The sequence below is a fragment of the Microtus pennsylvanicus genome, chromosome 1, assembly GCF_037038515.1.
Source record: "Microtus pennsylvanicus isolate mMicPen1 chromosome 1, mMicPen1.hap1, whole genome shotgun sequence".
Taxonomy (NCBI): domain Eukaryota; kingdom Metazoa; phylum Chordata; class Mammalia; order Rodentia; family Cricetidae; genus Microtus; species Microtus pennsylvanicus.
The window spans coordinates 92,306,816-92,330,571 of record NC_134579.1 but is presented as its reverse complement, the minus strand read 5'-3'; the positions used below and the strand labels follow the sequence as shown (position 1 = coordinate 92,330,571).

The 23,756-nt window shown below is 55.9% G+C and overlaps 2 protein-coding genes across 2 annotated transcripts in view; one reads left to right on the top strand and one right to left on the bottom strand.

Moving 5' to 3' along the window:
- Nucleotides 1-439: 439 nt before the first annotated feature.
- Nucleotides 440-4,550, top strand: Bhlha15 (basic helix-loop-helix family member a15). The gene is made up of 2 exons (XM_075973477.1): nucleotides 440-533; nucleotides 1,204-4,550. Exon 2 carries the CDS (start codon nucleotides 1,248-1,250, stop codon nucleotides 1,842-1,844), a length of 597 nt encoding a protein of 198 aa, XP_075829592.1. The 5' UTR covers nucleotides 440-533; nucleotides 1,204-1,247; the 3' UTR covers nucleotides 1,845-4,550.
- A 1,462-nt stretch (nucleotides 4,551-6,012) lies between these two features.
- Tecpr1 (tectonin beta-propeller repeat containing 1) overlaps nucleotides 6,013-23,756 on the bottom strand; it is a 29,031-nt gene continuing 11,287 nt past the window's right edge. Inside the window, exons 10-25 of the mRNA XM_075973464.1 lie at nucleotides 21,748-22,253; nucleotides 20,705-20,850; nucleotides 19,588-19,743; nucleotides 18,753-18,902; nucleotides 18,512-18,669; nucleotides 17,074-17,201; nucleotides 15,917-16,019; nucleotides 13,303-13,399; nucleotides 13,108-13,187; nucleotides 11,962-12,018; nucleotides 9,234-9,414; nucleotides 8,674-8,809; nucleotides 7,869-7,961; nucleotides 6,516-6,622; nucleotides 6,280-6,399; nucleotides 6,013-6,151 (exon numbers count right to left, since the gene is read on the bottom strand). Of these exons, the coding sequence (XP_075829579.1) occupies nucleotides 6,050-6,151; nucleotides 6,280-6,399; nucleotides 6,516-6,622; nucleotides 7,869-7,961; nucleotides 8,674-8,809; nucleotides 9,234-9,414; nucleotides 11,962-12,018; nucleotides 13,108-13,187; nucleotides 13,303-13,399; nucleotides 15,917-16,019; nucleotides 17,074-17,201; nucleotides 18,512-18,669; nucleotides 18,753-18,902; nucleotides 19,588-19,743; nucleotides 20,705-20,850; nucleotides 21,748-22,253 (2,320 nt within the window). The 3' untranslated portion in view covers nucleotides 6,013-6,049. The remainder of the gene's footprint in view (nucleotides 6,152-6,279; nucleotides 6,400-6,515; nucleotides 6,623-7,868; nucleotides 7,962-8,673; nucleotides 8,810-9,233; nucleotides 9,415-11,961; nucleotides 12,019-13,107; nucleotides 13,188-13,302; nucleotides 13,400-15,916; nucleotides 16,020-17,073; nucleotides 17,202-18,511; nucleotides 18,670-18,752; nucleotides 18,903-19,587; nucleotides 19,744-20,704; nucleotides 20,851-21,747; nucleotides 22,254-23,756) is intronic.

Below are 23,756 nucleotides of genomic sequence, written 5' to 3'. Positions count from 1 at the left end.
TTGTTTTGTAGCCTAATTTTCTGACTCTCAAAGACTGACACCTTGCCACTTGGAGATCTAGTGACCTGGGTAGCTTTCCTGACCCACCATATTCCAGCAGGGAGAAGCTGTGTTCCTTAGGACCTGCAGGGTCCGCTGGAAAATTCAAGGTGTTCTGGGGCAGGGAAGGAGAGATCGAGCCCGCTTTGTTCAGGGATGTGGCTGCCGTTCCTGTAAGATTACGCGGGGAGGCTTATCCTAGACTCTGTTCTGAGCCTTAACCCCAAGGCCAGGTGCACTGGCCAGGTGCAGTCTGGGGGTTTCCCCCGCCCCAGCGGGTCCGCGGAGACCGCGGGCTCTCAGACCCAGAGGGAGAAGGGAAGCTGGTCCGCACGGGTCCCCAGAGCGGGGGGCGTGGCCGCAGGTGCCGCCCTGGCCCCGCCCAGCGAACTCATTTACATGCTTCCCGCGGCCCCGCCCGTGGTGGCTAAAGCTACGTGTCCTTGTCCCCCGTGGGCAGCCTCAGCGCGTGCGGCCTCGGATCGGATCCCCAGGTAAACCAAGGGGTTGGGGGAACTGGATGGGACTCCTGGGAGGGGACCCAGAGGCAGGACCAGATGGACGTCTGGCTCAGGGTGGGAGGAAAACACAGATGGTGGCTCCCACTCAGACTGGCTGGTGCCATCCACGTGGTGGAACTGGGGGCTGCTGCAGGGCCTTGGCAACTGTCAATCTGACCTGGGAGCTGTTCTGGTTCTGAGAGTGTCTGCGCCTGTGTCATGTCCAGGAGAACTGCGGATAGACACGCTGTCTAATGAGTGCTGCCTGTGTCTGGGACAAATGACAGTGGTGGTGGGGGGACCCCATAAGCCAAGGTTGGGACCTCTTCCTGGGTGGTTAAAATAAATGGTCAAGGGTCACCTAGGTTGAGGAGGTACATGACAATAACAAGGGGCATGGGACCTGGAAAGGGTTCCCAGATCAGTGAGAAGGGGGAGTCTGCAAGTGGGAGAGAAATGTGTCCGCGTGAGACCAAGGAGAGATCAAGGAGGACAGGGCTCAGCGTGAATGGGAAGTGCGTAGGTGTCACTGTGCACCCGTGGTCTGCTGTACTGGCTGTTGATAGCATTGCATTGGAAAACAGCAATGAGACAGCCATGCCGCCCCCCCCCCCCCCCACCAGCACACTGAATGACTGCAGAGGGGCTGTGTTCTCAATTTCAGTTCGAAGGGCCTCCTCCAGCCACCACCTCCTGGGAAAACAAGCGATGAAGACCAAGAACCGACCACCTCGGCGCCGGACATCCGTGCAGGACACAGAAGCCACCCCAGGAGAGCAGACTCCCGACAGACCCCAGTCAGGCTCAGGGGGGTCCGAGCTGACGAAGGGTCTTCGGAGTAGGACGGCCCGGGCAGGTGGACCGCGAGCAGAGGTCAGCCGCCGGCGACAGGGGTCTGGTGGCCGCAGGGAGAATAGTATCCAGAGGCGACTGGAGAGCAATGAGCGGGAACGACAACGGATGCATAAACTCAACAACGCCTTCCAAGCGCTGCGTGAGGTCATCCCGCACGTGCGGGCTGACAAGAAACTCTCCAAGATTGAGACCCTCACGCTGGCCAAGAACTATATCAAGTCGCTGACCGCCACCATACTCACTATGTCCAGCAGTCGCCTCCCGGGGCTGGAGGGGCCGGGTCCTGCGCCAGGTCCTAAACTCTACCAACACTACCATCACCAGCAACAGCAGCAGCAGCAGCAACAGCAGCAGGTGGCTGGGGCCACGCTAGGTGCCACGGAGGACCAGCCCCAGGGCCACCTGCAACGGTACTCTACACAGATCCACAGCTTCAGAGAGGGCAGCTAGCACCCACTCTGGGCTGGGTTGACAGTGCTGGCCTGGCCTGCTCAGCTCAGCTCTGGCCCCTCCATGCCCCAAGCCCGACTGATGATGACACTATGGGTATTTTGTTGTTGACCAGAGTCTCTCGTGTGACCCATGCTGGCCTGGAACTCCTCATCCTCCTGCCTTCACCTTCTCTATGGCTGTGATTACAGGCACACATCACCGTATGGTGCGGTGCTAGGAACTGAAAAGGCACTCTGTGCAGGCTCAACCAGCTCTTGGCCTACTGAGCTACATCCCGCAGCCCAAGGCTGAATCTCCGGTGACTCCATTTTCCTTGAACGTCGGCTCAGCCATCAACATGGGGCAGTTTTTCCTAGCCAGCCAGGGGACAGCATTAAGGCATATTAGGCCCAAATCTCTGAGGAAAGCCTGCCTGGTCCCTGCAGCTGTTTCCACAGAACAAACAGGATGGGAAGGTGCTAACCTTCCTCACAGTTCTCTTTATGTGTGGTGGCCACGGGGCGATTCCAGAAAGAAACGTCACTTTCAAATGTCCCTGCTACCGCTGAGCCCAATATCCCTCCTGTATTGTGGTTCTACATGGAGGCCAGCCCAAAGCGTCACCCATGATTCATCAGGGAATAATATAGCAGAGCCAAGATGGCAGCTCTTTCTGCACAAGCCGTCTTGAAAGCCGAAATGTCCTGGGCTCAACTTAACAACTGGGCTTAGAAAGACCTCATGGGACTTTAAGTGGATAAGTGGGTTCTCTCCCCCCCCCCAAAATGGAGACTTCTGGAAAGGTTCTAGTGCCCTAGGCTGTGACTGACCACAGCCTGAGTGGGGCCTGGGACCTGAGGCCCTGCGTGGGGACCAGGTAGGGTCTTTATGAAGAGATAGACCTGCCCTGGGCCTTCTGCAGGCTTCCCACACCCGCACCCCCTATTCCAGAGGTGGACCACCATGCTTAGTAGGGCTCATTCTCTGGCCTTTGCCCCTGATGTATGGCTAGCCACGTGTTTTCTCACAGGCTCGTGGGACTTAGCTCTAGGTACTCTTGGTGTTTTCTCTGAGGAGGAAGCTGGAGTGACAGGCTTGCCCCTCCCCCAGCCTGATCATTAATAACCAGGACTGGGTGGTTGGCAACCTAGCTGCCTCAAACCCAGCTTCCTTCTGTGGGGCGTTCCTGCCCCACTGGCTCTGCCAGGCTTCACTACTTTGCTGTCAACTGCTGCTGGCTTCTCCTTCCTCTCTTGTCTCTCTGCCCAGAACTGTCCTGGAGTTCCTTGGGGCCCTTGCCCGCCCCCCTTTCTTTCGAGCAACAGGAATCTCACTTTAATGCGCAGCTCAGGTTGGTCGCAAGTTATGCAGTCCAGGCTGGTTTTGAACTTGCGCTTGGTCCATCCTCCTGCTTCAGCCTCTCAAGAACTGTGAACATAGGGGGACAGCTCTGGCACTCCACGAAACAATTAATAGTGATACTGGGCCTGGGGGTGTTGATTTCTCCATCCTAGTGAGACTTGATTTTGGTCTGGTCCCTTCACAGATCACAGGTCGGGTAGACTGTAGGCCTTTGTGTCTGTGATTCAGGGATGGGAACTGGGAAAGGTCAATAGTTAGGGAGTTTGCCAGTGGGAGCCGAGGCCAGGCACAACTCCAAGTTGGAAAGACGGAGCCCAGATATCCCTTGCTCTGGGGGACCTGCCCGTGGAACACAAAGGGCCTCTGCCGACAGGACAGCACTACAAACCCAGTGGCTGGCTTCCAGATGAGCCAAGGCCAGGGCGCAGCTCTTTTTGCTGGCCCTTGCCTGGAAGTACAGCGAGGAAGGGAAGACGTCTGGTCAAACTTCTGCCCTCGGGCCTGCCTGCAGCCTAGGGCTGTCCAGGGCCACTGCCTTGCAGGGCTACAGCCTGGTGGCTTTGTGTCCCATGAGCTGGCACTCGCACCACCCCCTGCTTCCCAGAGGATGCCATGGGCCTAGCTGTCCAGTTCTTTACTGGTGACAGACAGGACCTATCTGTCCCTTGGGAGGCTAGGGGACAAGTCTGTGATGCCAATAAGGTCTGTTGGTCTGTCTCCCTGTCTCAAGCCCAGGCTTGTCTGTTTTTGTTTTTAAGACAAGTCTCATGTAGTCTAGGTTGACCTCCAACTTGCTATGTAGTGAAGGAAGATGAACTTTTGATCCTCCTACCTCTACCTCTTGTGTTGGGACTGACTACAGACATGTACCCCCTGCACCCAGTTTGGGCAGCCCTGGGGACTGAACCCAGGGCTTGTGGCATCTTCTACTAAATGATCGACACCCCCGGCCTGGTCTCTTCATTCCTGCTGGGTAATGGAGCTAATTTTACTCAAAACCCTGGACAAGAGGGATGGAGACGCCCCCAACTGGGTCACCTGGACTGTGGATCCACCAGAGCTGACCAGCGTCCCATCAACACTGGCAGAGAAACGCGGATTGTGACCTGTCTGGAAAAAGCCAAGATAAAGAGAACAGCCTGCGCCCTGCCCGTCACTGCGGTGAAATATTCTGTAAGTGACCTGAACTGGCTTTTTCCCCTAATGGTTCCCTTGAAGTACTAATGAAATTTTCAATGAAAAGATCCCGCTGCCACCGTGCTTTGGTCCTGGAGACCTGTGCCTTTTAATCCAGATCCTAATAAAAAGACGTCAGTCATGCCGTTGTATAAATTTGTATTAAATAGAACATCTGAGGAGCTGAGACGATTTGGTGTCACTGGGGGAACAGCTGGTGCTGAGCAGCGAAGGATGTGTCACCCTGGCTAACGGGCAGAGTGGCAGGTCACAGCTGCTGGGGAACACACTGGGAACCCTGACACTGGCATGCAGATGGGAAGGTGACCCCTCTAACACCTCTCTGCACAGGGGTGTGTCTGCTCCCACCTCTGGAAGTGCTGAGGGCATGGGGCTCCTCAGGTGTCCTTGGGATGGGGCCCTGGTGTAGTTTCCTCTTAGCTTCTGGGGACACCCCTCATGCAGAATGTAACCCTTCCTGACCATGACATCACACGGAGGATTCCAGGATAAACCGGTTAGGGGTCAGCCTGTCCTAGCTCAAAATGAACAGAGATGGGGCTCTGGCACCTCCTGGGCAGTGTCTGAAACACGAGACACCACCTGTGGGCACACACTCGTGCCGGGGGCCAGAGCTAGGCCATGCCAGGCAGTCTGGAACTCCTGTCTCAGGTCAGCAGGGGCCTTCTGCCTGGCCCTGGGTCACAGAGAGCCCGAGGCTCCGGCCACACCCCTCCACAAAGCACCCGAGTCTAGGGCGCAAGCTGCCTTCCCCCAGGCCTGGCCGCCCTGCCCCCACATGTGAAAGAAGGGCTAAACTGGGGTTCATGGTGGTGATTCTCTACATGGAGACTACCTTACAGTGCACCCCAGGAGGGATCCCAAACCAGGATAGGACCCACCTGGTTCCTGAGGCAGGGTCTCATGTAGCCCAGGCTCCTGGCCTTCTGAGTCCTGGGATCACAGGCTTGTGCCACCAAGGCTGCTTTACTTATCTAGATGCTTGTTTACTGTGACCCCATTTGTAAACCTGCTAAGGGATGACCGCAGACTGAGGCTTGTAGACCTGAGCTGTTTCTCCTGGGGGTGACTTGGGGGTGATGAGGAAGGCCCCTCCTCAGATCTGCCTCTCTAGAGCCAGAATTTCTGGAGGGCTCCGTGCTTCTGGCCTAGAAAGCTAGGAGGCCTAACACAGAGGGACCAGGGCTGAGGGCGCAGGCAGAAGTCATCTCCACTCTTCCCCCACAGCATCCTTCACAGACTGCAACACGCGTGGGTGTGCTCACGGTTTCACATCTCCGGGCGTCCTGTCAGTGCTTCAGAAGTAGCCGACTTGGGCCTGACTCCCCGAACGTGTGTGGGCCTGGGTGACGCCCTCTCATACGACACAAGAAAGGCTCGGTTCTGGGGCTGGAGAGATGGCTCAGTGGTTAAGAGCTTTACCTGCTCTTCCAAAGGTCCTGAGTTCAATTCCCAGCAACCACATGGTGGCTCACAACCATCTGTAAAGAGGTCTGGCGCCCTCTTCTGGCCTTCAGGCATACAGACAGAATATTGTATACATAATAAATAAATATTAAAAAAAAGAACAAAAAAAAAAAAAAAAAAAAAAAAAAAAAAAAAAGAAAGGCTCGGTTCTGGTCCTTCAGGCTCCAGCCATCCTTGCCTCCGGGTGAGGAGAGGCCTCAGCAGTAAACGGGACCTTGCCCATGGGCCTCCTGTTCCCTGGACACGTTCCTGGGTACCATGGTGGCATTGGCCCGGACAGAGATGTGGTCCCAGCCTCCCTACAAGCAGAAAGACATGTCACTTAGGACCCAAGTATTCTTTCTCTTCAAGACTCTCCCACCAACCCGCAAGTCAAGTCTGGTGCACACAGTGCCACAAAACCGTCCCAGATGGCTAGTGTACTCACCCCAATGCCATAGTCCCAGCCCTGCCCCTTGGGTTCACGAGGCTGGACACCCATGCGACGGCACACTGTCCCCCGGCTCAGGCCATGACTCCCCTGGACTTTATTGGCAATCACCCAGACCTGGAACAGAACTTGGTTGGAGCTGCTGGCCCAGCTGTGGAGGGCAGCTGGGTACAGGAGATAGACTAGGGAGGAGCACCCTCGTCCCCACTGCCAGCCACCCGCTGTCCCCTCACCTGGTCCAGCGGTCCCACAGACACTTTGCGTACATTGTTAGACACGTGTTCCCAACTGGAGCCTTGCGGATAGCTGGGGGTGATCCCTGCTCGGTACCACAGGTTCCCTGGATGGAGAAGCAACCAAGGTCATCAGCAAAGTCTTTTTGGCCCACCTTGGCATGCTGTGGTGTCAACCCCAACTCCCCCTCGAATCCTTCACACCCAAGGGCTCTTGATGACCCATAGCCAGGAGCCTGGGCCATAGCCAACCCTGTCTCTCTGTGTGCTAGGCTTCATAATCGTCTCATTGTGCCTCTTGGAGCTGACAGCCTCAGCCACTCTGAGGGAGAAGCCAAGGACAAAGAATGTTTTAAGCAAATAAAAAGAAAACCGGATCTGGATCTAACCCCTGGGCTCCAAGACTGTTTTTGTTTTCTTTTCTTTTTCAGAGCCTCATGTAGCTCAGGCTGGCTTTGAACTCCCGATCCTGTTGCCTCCACCTCCCAATCCTGAGATCACTGGTGCACAAGCCACACCCCGGGCATGTGGTACTTTGTGTGTGCGAGGCAGGTGCCCTACCAACTGCGCTGGGCGTTTTCTCCAGGGTTTCAGAGATGGGATCGCACTATGTAGCTCAGGGCACCCTCAAAATGATCCTTTTGACGAACCCTTCTGGGGCAGAGTTTCTAAGACTCTACCACGCCTGTCTTCATGCTTTCGAGACAGGGTCTCATGTGTTCCAGGCTGGCCCTGAACTTACTGAGGATGGCCTGAACTCTGTTCCTCCTGCCTCCCAGTGCTAGGATTACAGGCCTGTGCTACCATGGCTTCAAAGTCTTGATCCGCCTTTCCTACATCTCATCAAGACAATCAGTAAGATCTTGAGAAGAATGAGCCAGGGCTCTGTCAGAGGGGACACAGGGATCAGAAATGGCCCTGTGCTGCCTATGGGGCTCCTTGTTCCACACCCAGGCGCCTAGATGATGCTCCAGATGCATCTGGGGCTGGTCACACAAACTAAGTTGGGGGAGAGACCAAGACTGGCTCTGAGCTGACATTTCTGGCCTCATGCAGGGTCCAAGGGGCTTTGCTGATTGCATTGGTCCAGACCCTGCCTGCATGGCTCCTGGGGGTGAAGACCGGGCTGAGCTCCAGAGCCCTGTCTCCATGGTAACCACAGTGCAGGAGGGTGACATTAACAGCTAAAATTCCTTGTTCCTAGGGAAACAACACATAAAGGTCTGGACACTTCCAAAGGGTCTTTGAGAAGGGATGTCATTCCAACCTACTGGTGGCCTACTTGTGATCATAGCGGGGCCCTCCTGGGACCCCAGCATCCCCACTGACCATGCAGCCTCTCAAATGACTTGCCGTTTTCATCCAAGGCATACACTGATGTCTGGCCCACGGACACCTGTGTCAGCTTCTGTTTGGGAGGAGAGGGGATGTGGTACCAGCAGTCACCTGTGAGGGGAAAGTTGACTCAGGAGGTTATTGGGAGACCCCCCCAACACACCTATGAGCCCAGGCCCAGGCCTGTCTAGTGCCCCGAAGCTCACAGCAGGCTGAGACCTTGCAGCCAGCCTTCAACTCCAGCTGAACAAATGTGAGCTGGGGGTCACGGAAGGCCACCCCAGGCTCTGCCACTCACCCGGTATCCTAGGTTTGCCCAGGGTCCTCTGGGGTCCAGCCTGGGTTCTGATAAATAAGAGAACTACCCACCATCTTTTTGTTTTGTTTTGTTTTGTTTTGTTTTTTTTTTCGAGACAAGGTTTCTCTGTAGCTTTGGAGCCTGTCCTGGAACTAGCTCTTGTAGACCATGCTGGCCTCAAACTCACAGAGATCCGCCTGTCTCTGCCTCCTGAGTTAAAGGTGTGAGCCACCACTGCCCGGCTTTTTTTTTTAATTTTTTAAAGTTTTCCTTTTTTTTAAATTATGTATACAGTATTCTGTCTGCATGTATGCCTGCAGGCCAGAAGAGGGAGCCAGATTTCTTTACAGATGGTTGTAAGCCACCATGTGGTTGCTGGGAATTGAACTCAGAATCTCTGGAAGAGCAGTCAGTGTTCTTAATCTCTGAGCCATCTATCTAGCCCCCACCCACCATCTTAATGGGAAACTTCCTTCCCATACTCCATCGGAATGGGGCTAGAGGTGGGAGGTGGGCGCCACTCACCAGCTGGCTGAGAGGGAGACACAGAGCCCCGGTAGAATGCAGAGCCATCCCTGGCCACAGCCCACACCTGATAGCAGGCCCCGATGGAGACAGAGGCGAAGGGCTGGTCAGTGCCAACGTGTAGCCAGGAGGAACCCTGGAGAGGGAAGGGCGAGGGAGACGGCTCAGGGGCCAGTGGGATTACCTTGGCCTCCTCCTCCGAGGCACCTAAGCCTGCCTGGGGGGGTGTCCAGGGTGGTCTGACCTCGCCTAGCTACAGTCTGTCTTGGTCTACTGAGCCCCTGGAGCCAGGCCTCTCAAAGGAAAGATGCCAGCATGTGCATGTCACCAAGGGTGCTGAGAAGCCACCGTGTCACCTGGACCCTGCTGCCTGCCCCTTTACTCCCAGGCCTGGAGAGATGGCGACTCTCCATGCCAGTGTATCCTTGGCACTACCCGCCTCATCTGGATTACATATGACACCTTCCCACTATGGAGACCCGTTCTGGGCAGATCTGGGGAAACCTCAGGCCAGGTGCCTCTCAAGAGGGAATCCTGATGTCTAGAAGGCTGGTGCTCACCGCGGGGTTGAGTTCGGATACGCCCAGGCGGCACAGGACATCCCCCTTGTCACTGACAGCCCACAGTGCAATGTTGTGTCCTTGCCCATCCGCATGCGCACTCTCTGGGATGATGGACACATCGCCAAGGGCAATAGGGGCCACCTCCAGCCACGGCCCACTGGTTACCAGCTTGCATTTTCTGTTCAGGGAAATATGAGCCTGAGTCAAGGGATCATTGTGACAGCAGGTTCTGGGGTCATGTCCCTGCTCATCACTGCCCGAGTGACAGCAGACCCTGGGCCACGTCACTGCCCATCACTGCCCGAGTGACAGCAGGCCCGGGGCCACGTCACTGCCCATCACTGCCTGAGTGACAGCAGACCCGGGGCCACATCACTGCCCATCACTGCCTGAGTGACAGCAGACCCAGGCCACGTCACTGCCCATCACTGCCTGAGTGACAGCAGACCCTGGGCCACGCCACTGCCCATCACTGCCTGAGTGACAGCAGACCCTGGGCCACGTCACTGCCCATCACTGCCCGAGTGACAGCAGGTTCTGGGGTCATGTCCCTGCTCATCACTGCCTGAGTGACAGCAGACCCAGGCTACGCCACTGCCCATCACTGCCTGAGTGACAGCAGACCCGAGCCACATCCCTGCTCATCACTGCCTGAGTGACAGCAGACCCAGGCCACGCCACTGCCTGAGTGACAGCAGACCCAGGGCCACGCCACCGCCCATCACTGCCTGAGTGACAGCAGACCCAGGCCACGTCCCTGCTCATCACTGCCCGAGTGACAGCAGGCCCGGGGCCACGTCACTGCCTGAGTGACAGCAGACCCGGGGCCACCCCACCACTCATCACTGCCTGTGTGACAGCAGACCCAGGGCCACCCCACCACTCATCACTGCCTGAGTGACAGCAGACCCGGGGCCACACCACCACTCATCACTGCCTGTGTGACAGCAGACCCAGGGCCACCCCACCACTCATCACTGCCTGTGTGACAGCAGACCCGGGGCCACACCACCACTCATCACTGCCTGAGTGACAGAAGACCCGGGGCCACCCCACCACTCATCACTGCCTGAGTGACAGCAGACCCGGGGCCACCCCACCACTCATCACTGCCTGAGTGACAGCAGACCCGGGGCCACCCCACCACTCATCACTGCCCGAGTGACAGCAGACCCTGGGCCACGCCACTGCCCATCACTGCCTGAGTGACAGCAGACCCTGGGCCACGTCACTGCCCATCACTGCCTGAGTGACATCAGACCCAGGCCACGTCACTGCCCATCACTGCCTGAGTGACAGCAGGCCCGGGCCACGTCACTGCCCATCACTGCCTGAGTGACAGCAGGCCCGGGCCACGCCACCACTCATCACTGCCTGAGTGACAGCAGACCCGGGGCCACACCACCACTCATCACTGCCTGAGTGACAGCAGACCCGGGGCCACCCCACCACTCATCACTGCCTGAGTGACAGCAGACCCAGGCTACGCCACTGCCTGAGTGACAGCAGACCCAGGGCCACGCCACCGCCCATCACTGCCTGAGTGACAGCAGACCCAAGCCACGTCCCTGCTCATCACTGCCTGAGTGACAGCAGACCCAGGCCACGCCACTGCCTGAGTGACAGCAGACCCAGGGCCACGCCACCGCCCATCACTGCCTGAGTGACAGCAGACCCAGGCCACGCCACTGCCTGAGTGACAGCAGACCCAGGGCCACGCCACCGCCCATCACTGCCTGAGTGACAGCAGACCCAGGCCACGTCACTGCCTGAGTGACAGCAGACCCAGGGCCACGCCACCGCCCATCACTGCCTGAGTGACAGCAGACCCAGGCCACGCCACTGCCTGAGTGACAGCAGACCCAGGGCCACGCCACCGCCCATCACTGCCTGAGTGACAGCAGACCCAGGCCATGCCACTGCCTGAGTGACAGCAGACCCAGGCCACGCCACCGCCCATCACTGCCTGAGTGACAGCAGACCCAGGCCATGCCACTGCCTGAGTGACAGCAGACCCAGGCCACGCCACTGCCTGAGTGACAGCAGACCCAGGGCCATGCCACTGCCCATCACTGCCTGAGTGACAGCAGACCCAGGCCACGCCACTGCCCATCACTGCCTGAGTGACAGCAGACCCAGGGCCACACCACTGCCCATCACTGCCTGAGTGACAGCAGGCCCAGGGCCACGCCACTGCCCATCACTGCCTGAGTGACAGCAGACCCAGGGCCACACCACTGCCCATCACTGCCTGAGTGACAGCAGGCCCGGGCCACGCCACTGCCCATCACTGCCTGCTGCTGACACAGGCACAGCCCAGCACACAGAAGCCGAGATGAACGACCCAGACAGGGGTAGGGATGAACCACAGACTCCTGGACTTAGGTGAGGGGCCGAGCACCCAGCGGGTGGCAATGATGGACTCCTATCTGTCCCCTGCCCTTCCTCCCAGCTCTCTCTCCTACCTACAGGCAGAGCCCAGCCAGTGACATTTCTCTTATTTGTTCTTCAGAACACACTTCAGAAAGCAGAGCGCGGGGAGCCCGGGGCATTTCCTGGGCTGACATTTACTTTGACTCTGGTTTCCTCCCTCCCTCCCTGCTTCTTTGCTGGGCTGCAAGTCAGAAGCCAGCAGATCTGGCTTGAGAGAAGCCAGTGTCCCCTTCCCTGGGCCTAGAGGAAGAAAGGGGGCCTGAACCCACTACCCTGCAGCTTTGTCTCTCACCTGGCCCAGCACCTTCTCCTGACAAAATCCTTCATGGTTTTGTAGCCATGGTAAGAACTGCAAGAGGAAGAAATGGTGCAATCACAATCGCTTCGTGGAACTTTCTAGAAAGTGACGCCACACACCCCCAACTCTAGGTCACATAAGCAGAGGAGCAGCTGGATAGTTCTCCAGCTGCCTCAGGGTGCTGGGGCTGAACCGCAGCTTTGGGGGGGGTGGGGGGAGCCGAGGCCTGGGCAGGGCAGCAGCGGTCCAGAGGGTGGGCTCAGCGGCTCTGGGCCTGTTCTCTCCCCTGCACTAGCAGAGTGTGTCTGGGAAATGGGAGCCTCTGGTCTAGTTGAGGGCTGGAGAGTCAGTCTGAGAGGCTGCACTGCCGCCTGAGGGGATGACCTGGACTCTCACCCCGAGTCTGCTCAGAAGCCATCCCGCTGGGGCCCTGGCTTAGGTTCTTTTGGTTTACTGTTCTGTTTGGACATCTGCACTGAGGGGCCTGAGCCAGCCTCGGAGGCTCCCGATACAGTATGATCCACCAGTCCTGACTTTGTATGGGCACGCAGAGGCCGGAGGATAATCTTGGCTGTCATTCACTGGGCACTTTCTGCTCCCCGCAACCCCAACATCTTTGAGATAGGGTAGGCTCACTAGTGAGTCCCAGGGATCCTCCTGTCTCCACCTCCCCAGAGCTAGAATTACACATGTGTGAGCGGATTGTAAGGGTCAAACCCAGGTGCCATGTCGACAAGGCAAGCCCTTTACCACCTGAGGCACCTCCCAAGCCTAAGAGACCACCTGGCTTCCCAGGATGGCGCCGGCTGCTCAGCAGTATGCTCCCCCTCATGCTGCCCCTCCCATCACCCATCACTCAGGGCCTGGCCTATAGCTCCCCAGACTCCCCAGTGGACTCCAAGGTTCGCCTTGCCCCCCATGAATCTCTTGGGCCTTGTCTGAGCCTTCAGACCTGGCACAGCAGGGGTAAAGCCATGGACTACAACCAGGGATACAGGCAGCGCTCCCCGTGGTCCCTCTCACCCTGATCCTGAAGCAGGTGAGATAACAACATTGGGGTGGGTTCTGCTACCCAGCCAGGCTGGGGCAGAGGTCGCGTGGCAGGGGGTCCCAGCCCCAGAGGCTCAGGGAGATGCTTACGCAGGGAAGTCGCTGGCATACTGCCATCCTTCCTGATCGGTGCCACCGGGAACACTGAAGTCCACATACCAGTCAGAGACCTGGGGAAGAGTGAGTCAGGGTGAACCGGAGACGCCCTCCCTCAAAACCCACAGACCAGTAGAAACCTGGGAGATGGGGGGGGGGAGGGCAGGGCCAGCAGGAGGCAGGACTCACCCAAGTCCACTGCAGGGACGGCGGCTTCGTGCTAGCCTTGGTGCACTCCTGCAGCCCCGTGGCGTCACTCCACATGTACCGGTCAGTGGGCAGACCCCTGCAGCAGGACACAGACGTAGGGTGAGAGAGGACTCCGAGCAGCCGCTCTGCCCAGACGCTCCTGGTAATGGGCTCATACGGCACTCCCGCTGGGGACATGGCAGAACCCCTGAACAAGCCACCTCTAGACCCACTCACACACCAGGATGGCAGACAAAACCAGAATTGTCCCAGGGCAGGGAGACTAACTGAGATCACCTTGTGTTACCACAGGGCCTGGGCCATCTACAGAGGCCATGGCTCACTGTGTGGTCTGGGAGTTGGCTCTCTTTCCCTTAGGCTATGGCCTTAATAGTTGTGCCCCAAACCACGAGATGTTGCATCCCTCCGTCAGTACCCACGGATGGGACCTTAGATGGAAATGATGGCTAATCTTTTCTGTTGGTTTCTCTGTGTAGCCCTGGCCCATGATGATTAATCTTGCTACCTTGTTTAGACTGAGAGATACCAAAGAGAACAATCAAAGCCCTTCTGAGCATCTCCGGTTTACTGAGGCCATGAAGGCTCTAACCTAATGTGCAGCTGGAGTCAAGATCTATTTTTTTTATCTTTTCTTTTTTTTTTTTCTTGAGACAGGGTTTTTCTGTAGCTTTGGAGCCTGTCCTGGACCTAGCTCTTATAGACCAGGCTGGCCTCGAACTCAGAGATCCGCCTGCCTCTGCCTCCTGAGTGCTGGGATTAAAAGTGTGTGCCACCACCGCCTGGCTCTCTCTTCTTTCTTTCAGATACTTGTTATGTCATTAGAATGACCATTAAGTTAATAAAGGCATCCTCCCAAGAAGAGAAACTTTAGGGCTGGAGAGGAACATAACGGCTCAGCCAGCGAAGAATGCGCCCTGAAAGCATGAGGAATTGAGCCCCAAGACCCATGTTAAAAAGCTGGGCGGGGGGCTGGAGAGATGGCTCAGAGGTTAAGAGCATTGCCTGCTCTTCCAAAGGTCCTGAGTTCAATTCCCAGCAACCACATGGTGGCTCACAACCATTTGTAATGAGGTCTGGTGCCCTCTTCGGGCCTGCAGGCATACACACAGACAGAATATTGTATACGAAAGAAAGAAAGAAAGAAAGAAAGAAAGAAAGAAAGAAAGAAAGAAAGAAAGAAAGAAGACATTTAATATTTAAAAAAAAAAGCTTGGCTGAGGCACACATTTGTAATTCCAGTTCCCTGGGACTTTAAATTTCAGTGTCTACTTATCAGCTTTATAGAGACCTACTGGTGTCCCTTCATTCACAAGCTGCCTGTGCCGGCTTTGGTGTGGCAGTCACCAAACTGAGTGATCTGGGTAGCTGTGGTGATCTGGGTAGCTATGACTGCCCACTGCTAGGATTTCCCAAGAGGGTTTGGTTGGGTTGTGTTGTGAGATGGTCTCTCACTTTATAGTCCTGAACCACACGAGGTGGCCAAAGCTGTCCTGAACTTACGAGATCCTTCTGCCTCAGCTTCCTGAGTTCTGGACTACAAGGCAGGAGTCACTCACTGGACCCAGTTCCAAAGGTTTAAGGTAAAAATGTAAAAAAATGTATTCCCAGTCAGGTCTGGTGGCGCACGCCTTTAATCCCAGCACTCGGGAGGCAGAGGCAGGTGAAGCTCTGTGAGTTCAAAGCCAGCTTGGTCTGCAGAGTGAGTTCCAGGACAGCCAGGGTTACACAGAGAAACCCTGTCTTGAAAAAGCAAGAAAAAGTTATGTATGTGTTTGTGTGTCTGTGTGTGATTGTGCCGTGTAGCTGTGTAGGTGTAGGTGCCTCCAAAGGCCAGAGGAGAGCGTCAGACCCCCTGGAGCTGGAGTTATAGGAGGCCACGTTAGTAGCCGTTCATGTAGCAAACAAACTCAGGCCTTTGGCAAGATGCACCCCACCCCCCACCCCGGAGCCGTCTTTCTATAGAGACAGGGTTTGAGAAGAAAGGAAGAGTCTATGGAAACAGTTGGTAAAAGACTTCCTTGCAAGCCTGAGGACTCAATTTCAACCCACAGAACCCATATACGGCTCAGGGATTACGAGTTCTATTGCTCTGGCTGAGGCCCTGAGTTTAGTTCCCAGCACCCACGTTAGGAGGTCTCAACAGCCTGCAAGTCCTGCTCCAGGGGTTCAGCACTCTTCTGGCCTCCATGGACACCTGCTCATGTGCACAAACTTGTGCGTGTTTGCACATGCACGTGCACACGCACGAACACACATTTAAAAGTAAAATAAATCTGAGATAAAAAAATAAAACCACCCTGGGTACGGTGGTCCGTACTTGAAATCCCAGCACTGCGAGGTGCAGATGACACCTGAGCTTGGTGGCTTCCACATATACATGTGCCCACACAAACATCTGCACGCTCTGCATGAACACATGTGCACACACATGCGCACACTCGCTCACACACCTAAAAAAGACACACCATCGAGTGACTTCCAGGCTGGAGGCCTTGACCACAGCTCCGGGCTATGCCGAACTTTGCTACTCAGCTTTTGTCAGGGCTGTGGCCTGGGCCAGACAGCACCTTCCCCCAGCTTCCCCACCACTCACCTGCTGGTATAGCCTGTGACAGGGTTCCAACGCTGGTTCTCATAGATGTAGACACTCTTCACGTCTGACTGTGGGTAAATGTTGCTGGTGCTGCTGGCCAGGCCTGCAGAAGACAGAAGAGACTACTGGAGCCCAGGCCACAGTAGCCCTGAGGCTGAAGCCAGGGACTTGGCCTTTCTGTCTGAAACCGGTAGGGAGGACAGATCAGAGCCAGAGCTGGGTTATTTGATCTCAAAGAGACCAGCTTCGCTGGGGTTTCTATCTCCTGTGTGTTCCCAATTCCTCTGGGACGGCATAGGTTCCATGAGAGAGATCTGCAACAGGGCCTCGCTGTATGTCCCAGACCGGCCTGAACGCACAGAGATCTGCCGGCCTCGGTTTCCCATGGCAGGGCCACAACACAGCCAGCCCCCTCCATTCTTAGAGACCCCGTTGCCCTATTGTCTTCCTGTCTTGTCCAAGCAGGTTCCTGCCTGGCTCACCTTACTAGCAAAGCTACCTTGGCCCACATATATGACCTCTGTGAGTCCGGATGACCTCAAAGACAGAGCAGAGACCAGAGTCATCCCTGCCTCAAGCTCAGGGACGTTCTTTGGCCTGTGAGGTTGGAGGTTCCTGTGGTCTTGGTGAACCACAGTTCTCCAGGGTCAGCTGCTTCTCCACCATGGGGTGTCGGGGCTGTGGCATAGAAAACGCCTCAGAATTCTCTTTTGTCTCAACTTCCCACCCTCAACTTGGAGACTCCATTGGTGGGGACGACTCACTTTCCTTAAGGACTCTGAAATTTGGCACAATCGGGGAGCATGGGTTCTGGGGCTACCCCAAAGTACTCTGTGAGTTCACCTATGAAATGAGGTGCTGAGCATACTAGAGGACCTTGACAGCTGCTGTTCTAGAACCTTCAATTTCGTCTGCTCTGCTGGTGGAGTCGCAGAGGGCATCTCAGAGGCCAGGCCTGCTCTCTGGTTCTCAAGTGTCATAGATTGGCCTGGGACTGCCTGCTGTGGAGGCTGGCAGCGGTGAAGGTCACATGTCAGCCAGCCGGGACAGCAGCTCTGGGCACTGGGAAGGGTAGCCAGATGGGATTAGGGGAGGTTATGGTCAAGGGGTTTGGGGAGCTGATCTTGCCAGCCTCAGGTGGTCTGGGTTACCCTCACCTTGGAAGCAACCTCCACCATAGCCGCCTGTGTATACCCACGCAGTGTGGTCATAGCCAATGCCCCAAACCACACCTCGGCTGTTGGCCTCTATAATCCGCAGGTGGCCTCCCATCTGCCGCCAGAACCTGGAAGGGGGATAAAAAGCCACTTAGCCCAATTGCCCAGCTGCTCTCGCTTGGCCAAATACTACAGGTCTGAGGCCTCTGTGCAGTACAAGACAACCACTTGGCTGTTTGGGTTAATCAATTCTAGAGAGGGCACGGAATGGCATAAGAGAGACAGGGTGTCCCTAAGAGCTTGTCCCCCTCACCCCTGGGCCACACTGGCCATGGGACAGGGCTCAGTAATCTAATTCACAACGCTCCCTTCTCGGAGCTGGGAAGTGGAGTTGGGGTTGGTCACAGTGTGCTAGGTGCAGCCAGGCTTAAATGTCATGGCAAAGAGCAGGGAACGTGCCATTTAATCCTCTGTGCAAGGAACAGTGTGGCCAGCTGGCTTCCAAGCCATCCTAGGGAGGCTACCTGGGGACAGCCACCTCCAAAGCAGGAAGGTGGGTTGGTTTTCTGCACTGGCTACCCATGGGACATTTGGTCTAGGATTCCGGGGCGGGGCTGTGGTCACTGAGAAGGGAGTCGGGGCTTCCCCGGCAGTCCTCACCCATCCTCTTCCTCCCCAGAGTCCTGCTCCTACCTGTCCCTTCAGAACCTCTGCATCATGTCTCACGGATCCCAGGCTGGCCACAGACTCACTATGCAGCCAAGTATAACCCTGGACTTTTGATCCTCCTGTTCCACCTCTGAGTGCTGGGGCTAAAGGCATGTGCGGCCGCACTAAGTGTATGGGGTACTGAGGGTTGAACCTGAGGTTCCCACATTCGAGGCAAGTACTCTAACAACTGAAATACTCGGTGTCCTACCCCCTCCATGGCTTTAAAGATCCCCAACAGAGAAGCCCCGGCTCTGGGGTCCTGTATATCGAAAGGCAATGGGAGCCCATCCTCACTCTCCCAAGAGTCTCTCTCTGCCCCACCCCCAAGACTTCCACCCTTAGACACTCCAAGCTCCTCCCTGTCCTCTCTAGTTCCAGGGCATCCACACTACAGGGTCTCAGCAGACTGGAAAAGGGACTGAGCCACCAGGTTCAGGTCTGGTGAGGGAGATGTGGTTTCTCTGCCTCGGAAGCCCGTTGGGTGGGACCAGATCCCATTCACCACACTCCAAGTACCCCAGGCTACCACTGAGCTCCGAGCCCAGCCTCGAACAGGCCCAGCGGGTCCAGCTAACCACTATTCTGGCTGGTGAATAAGGAGCTGGACTAGGTTGGTTTGGATCCTGCTAGGGGAGCCCTTTCTAGAAACACAGGATCTGCGGCCTCAGGGCTGGGTAGGGGTGTGAGAGGCCAGGCACCGGGTCCATTCAGGGCACAGCCCACTCACATCTGGTCGCAGGGTAGCAGGTGCTCACAGGCTTCCAGGTCTGGGCTGGGTTCGCTCACAAAGATGTCACCCTTGCAGGTGACAGACCAGATGGCCTGTGGGGACGGGCGTCCGTGGACCTTCCGGCTCTCACAGCAGGACAGGCTGAGCAGGGCAAGCTGGCGGGGATACACAGCTGGTCACTGCCGGGCACGCTGAGGCCTGGGTGCTTTCTCCTCACCTACGGGACCACATCACTCACCCAGTCGTTCATGTCTTGCTCTGTGGCGGCAGCCAGGCGCACCGGCCACCTCTGCCGCGTCCTCTCGGGGGTGTAGAGGGCGAAGGAGTGCTTGGCTTCATTGAGCACGGGGACCAGCACGGTCACCTCATTCAGGAACACGTGCAGGTACTGTTGGGACAGGGGTGCATGGTGAGGCTGTCACCCTAGGCAGGGACCCTCCTCTAGACCTCGTTCTTGGGCCCCATGACCCCTTTGCTAGTGCTAAAGCCATGCTTGATGAACAAACGCTTTTGAGCTGAGGTTGTGGCTCAGTGCAGAGAGGGCTAGCACGCACCACGTTCAATCCCCAGCACCGCACAGACCAGGCATGGGGGTGCGTGAGAGCCCATTTCCCACCCACCCTCCTAAAACATGCTCTAAGTTGGCTGCGTGGCACACGTGAGCCTAGGATTCATCTCCTCAACCTCCGGTCTCAACTCAGAGGCCAAGTCTGACCACGCATGAGTCTATCATGTGACCCCAGCACCGGGAAGGGTGACGTTGAAGGATGGTGAGTTCAAGGCCATCCTGGGCTACCTGGTGAGTTCAAGCCAGCCTGGTTAGTTAACTTAGTGAGGCTCTGTTTCAAAACACAAAGGACTAGGAAAATATACAGTGGCGTTTGGATTTAAAAAAAAAAAATCGGCTGTTGTCAGAGGGGTGCTGGTTTGGTGAGGCCACATGTGCCCACACCGGGCTTTGCCAGTGAGGGCAGGCTCTGCAGTAAACGCCTCAAGGGCCAGTCCACGTGCCCCCTATGGAAAACTGGCCCTTGACGGCCCTCCTCCCCTGACAAGGGCTTCCCACCCCGTACCTTCTTTTCCTCGTGGACCATGTAATAGATGAAGAGAATGCTGTCTCGAGCCCCGTCGTGCCCTGTGAACTGCTCCAGGGCCACACGGACGTCCACCCATTTGTGGGGCTTCCAGTCACACCACCACTGCAGGGACCCGGTCTTCACCCACACCGACTGTGGCACGGACAACCGGGAGCAGAGGAGAGGTCATGGATAGCTCTGTCCAAAAGCCCTAGAGCTAGCTAGCTATTCTAGCCCTGGGTCTCCCCATTTTCCCATGCCCTGAGTCCACCCTCCCAGCTTCTCATCCATTAATGTCAGTACCACAATTGGACACTAGGTGGCGCCAGATACACAGCTGTCTCATCAGTCTCCCAGAGTGGACACATCCTTAGCCTACCATCTGGATAGGGAAACTGAGGCTCAAGGAAGAGGTCATATCTGGCCAAAGTCTGAAAGGGAGTCAATGCTGGTGATCAAAGTCTCAGGCTGCCTGGGTGCATAGACCCCAAGCTTCTGGGCCAGCCTTAGCCAAGACTTCTTGTGTTCTATTTAATTTCTCTTTCCCTGGCCTGACTATGGCATCCGAGATTGGGGTCTCTGCTTCTGAGGGCATGGGGTATGCCAAGAAGGGTGACCCTGGGGATGGCAGTGACTGTCTACAACTCCATCCTGACCAATTCATCAAAATACCCCATTGGGAGTTTAGGTTCCTGGAGGGGGACAGGCAAATTGACACAGTTTGCCTGTCTCCTCCCTGTCTGTCGCCTTCTGAGGATGCTGGCTTCCCAGAACCCTCAGGGTGTCCTGAAGGTGGTGGGACCCCAAGACAGGTCCTTTAGGATAGGTGAATGAACCACCAACTGGATTCCTTATCCTTGGGGCCTGGAAGCACTGCTGGGCATGTGGCACAAGTGTCCACTCTTAACACCCACATCGGGGCTGGCATACAGCCAAGACACAGTCACTGAAGGAGCAGGGGCAGGTGTGGCAGCGAGTGTCCATGACCCCAGCACTAGGGTGTCCAATGGGACATGAGCCTGGGCTAAAGGATGTGTTCTGGGCTAGCGTGGGGGCACAGGGAGACCCCGTCTGTAAACACACAGAAAGAGTACAGCAGGGCCAGCTGGTCTACCTGCTCCACAGCCTGCTCGTAGTGTCTGAAGCTCTCCAGCTCCCTCTTGGTCCTCTCCGTGAGCTGCTGGAAGATCTGCTTCCTCCAGGCAGCGGTCTGGGCGGGGGTGATGGACAGGGACAGCGTCTGCACTGAGGAGGACAGGCCTGCAAGAGGCCAGAGCCTCAGGCTGGGTACCATCCTGCCTTCAGCTGGACGGAAGGCTGATGTGGCTCCCTGCACCCCCGTCCCTGTGATGGTCCATCTTGACGGGGCCCAGACCCAGTGAAGGAATTTCTAGCCAGGGTAACTGTGATGGGCGGACCCACCTCGAGTGTGGGGTGACACCATCCCATGAGTTGGGGCCCCAGCCTGAATAAGAAGGAGAAACAGCATCCATCCCTGTTTCTTGACCGTGGAAGCAATGTGACCCCCTCCACCACGATGGGCTGTATCCCTGAACCATGAGCCAAAATAAACCATCCCTCCTAAGCCCTCCCTGGTGGGTGTTTTGCTCAGCAGTGAGAAAGGGAACTACCACAATCCCCAAATCAGTCTTTAAAAATGCATTTTTCTTTCCTTCCTTCTTTTTGCCTTCTTTTTGTGTGTGTGCTGATGGTAGAGTATCTTCTCTCTCTTTTTTCAATAATTTCTCTGCCTTACCGTTTTTTTTTTTTTGTTTGTTTTGAGAGCGGATCTCTCACTATTTTAGCTACCTGGCCAGTGAGCCCCCAGCACTGCGGTTACAGGGATACACTGCCACCCCCACTCTTATACGGGCTCTAGGCATCCGAACTCAGGTCCTCATGCCTGCACTAAGATATCTCCCCGGCTCCAATCTACCTGTTCTTGTTAAAAAGTTCCAACTTACAAACTGTTGTGTGAGCCTTCTTCCTTGGAGCCTCGGAAGGCCAAAGACTGGCCCGATGCCTTGGTTAAGGTTGAACACAGAGGCTCCAGGCAGGTTGTGAGCCCGCTGCGGTTCTCAGGTTAACCCATACCCCAGGCACCCACAGACACCCGCAGGGACGCTTTGGATACACCAGTCCCATGAGCCCCCTTACCTGACTGGACAGTGAACCACTTGAGCACAGAGCCTGCCTCCACTGCGCATCCACCTCCAGACACCCAGGCCCATAGGGGATGGTCATCTGCTCCATAGGGCTCCTCCATGCCCAGTGGGAAGGGCCCCAGGGAGGAGAGGCCCGTCGTCTCGGGAAAGCCTGCAGCTGGCTGGTTAGATGCCCTCTTGGGCTCCTTGAGGTCAATGTTGGTCCAGGGCAGCTCGGCTGGTGTGGAGGCTGGACCATGGCATTCATCAGCACTAGAAGCCTCAGGGGCCTTCCCTTCGCTTTCAGCCGGGCAGGCGTTCTCCATGTTCTGCTCAGGGTTCCTGCTGGCCTCGGGGCCCTTGGACAAGCTCCCTTTAAGGTTCCTGGAATTGTCCAAAGATTCTTTGGGGAAAGGTTGTTCGGGGCCCTGTCTCTCAACTTCCGAGGAGGCATCGGTATCGCTGGGTGCAGACTCCGTACCACTGCCCCTCACCTCATCCCCGAAGAAGCAGCCAGCACTGGGGACGAAACAGGACAAACTCACTTGCTGGTGGAAGACGTGTTTCACCACCACAACTAATTTACCTGGGTGAATCGAGTCAAGCCACAAGCCCACTGAGCTCTTGTCTACCGCCCTGTACAGCACAGTGGACGGTGCTTCCCAGGGGCTGAAGACCCCATCCCATCCCAGGGTCGAGACATGTGTGTATTTACTGCTGTTTCTAGATGGGCTGGGATGTAGACCAGCTGGCAAAGTGCTTGCCTGCAATGGGTGAAGCCCCGTGTTTGGTCTTCAGCAGCACCCCATAAAACTGGGTGCACGGCTGCCATCCCAGTTTGGGGGAGGTAGAGGTAGGAGGATCAGGAGTTCAAGGTCATCCTCCGGTACACAGAAAGGCTATATTCCATGTTGCCTGGAACTCACTCTGTAGCCCAGGCTCCCTTGAATTTATAGCAATCCCAAATACTAGGATCACAGGGATATACCACCACACTAATCGGAGTACCTTGTTGCTTTGTTTTGTTTGGGAGACAGGGTCTCATGTATCCTGGGGTTGTTCTCAAACTCATTATGTAACCATGGATGACCTTAAACTCCTGATTCTCCTGCCTCCACCTTCCAAATGCTTGGATTACAGGTGTGTATCACCACACCCACCCAATCGCGTGGTGTTGAGCATGGACTTTGCGCAGGACAGACAAGCACTGCTCCAGCTGAGCGACATCTTTTTGATGAGGGTAAAATACATCTGAGGGTTTTTTCTTCTGCTGCTTTTGTTCGTGGTATTATTGTTATTATTATTATTGTAGAAGTGAGGGTTAAATCCAGGGCTAGGAAAGTGGTCTGCCAAAGAGCTACACCTCCAGCCCTTTCTATTAATTAATTAATTAATTAATTAATTTATTTATTTATTTATTTATTTGAGACAAGGTTTCTCTGTGTAGCCCTGGCTGTCCTGGAACTTGCTCTGTAGACCAGGCCTCCTCCTGAGTGCTGGGACTAACGGCATGCGCTACCACCGCTCCGCTGTTCTTTTGTATTTTAAGATGACCTAGCTAAGTTACCTCTCAGTGCTGGGATTACAAGGCCCGTGCTACCGCCCAGCTAAAGCTGCCTTTTCTTCTAGTCGCTGATTTGAAACAGGGTGTTAGCTTCATAGATGACCTTGAATGTGACCCTCCTGCCTCCACATCTCTGCTGGGATTACTTGTGTGTTCTACCATCTCTGGGCTACACTGGCTACTTTAAAATTTGTGCAACTGTTCCCATCACCTACTGTCTTGGTTCGCTCTACCTGTCAACCTGAGAAGCCTAGAATCAGTCATTTGGGAGGTGACTCAGCTGAAGAATTGCCTAGATCATATCGGGCTGTGAGCAGGGCATCACCACTCCCCAGGCAAGTGGTCCTAGGCTATTACATAGGCATGTGTGTATAGGCCAGCTGGCAAGCAGCGTTCCTGCACGGTTCGGGCTGTAACTCATCGCTTGGCTGTAACTTCTTTACTCAGAGGTAATGTTC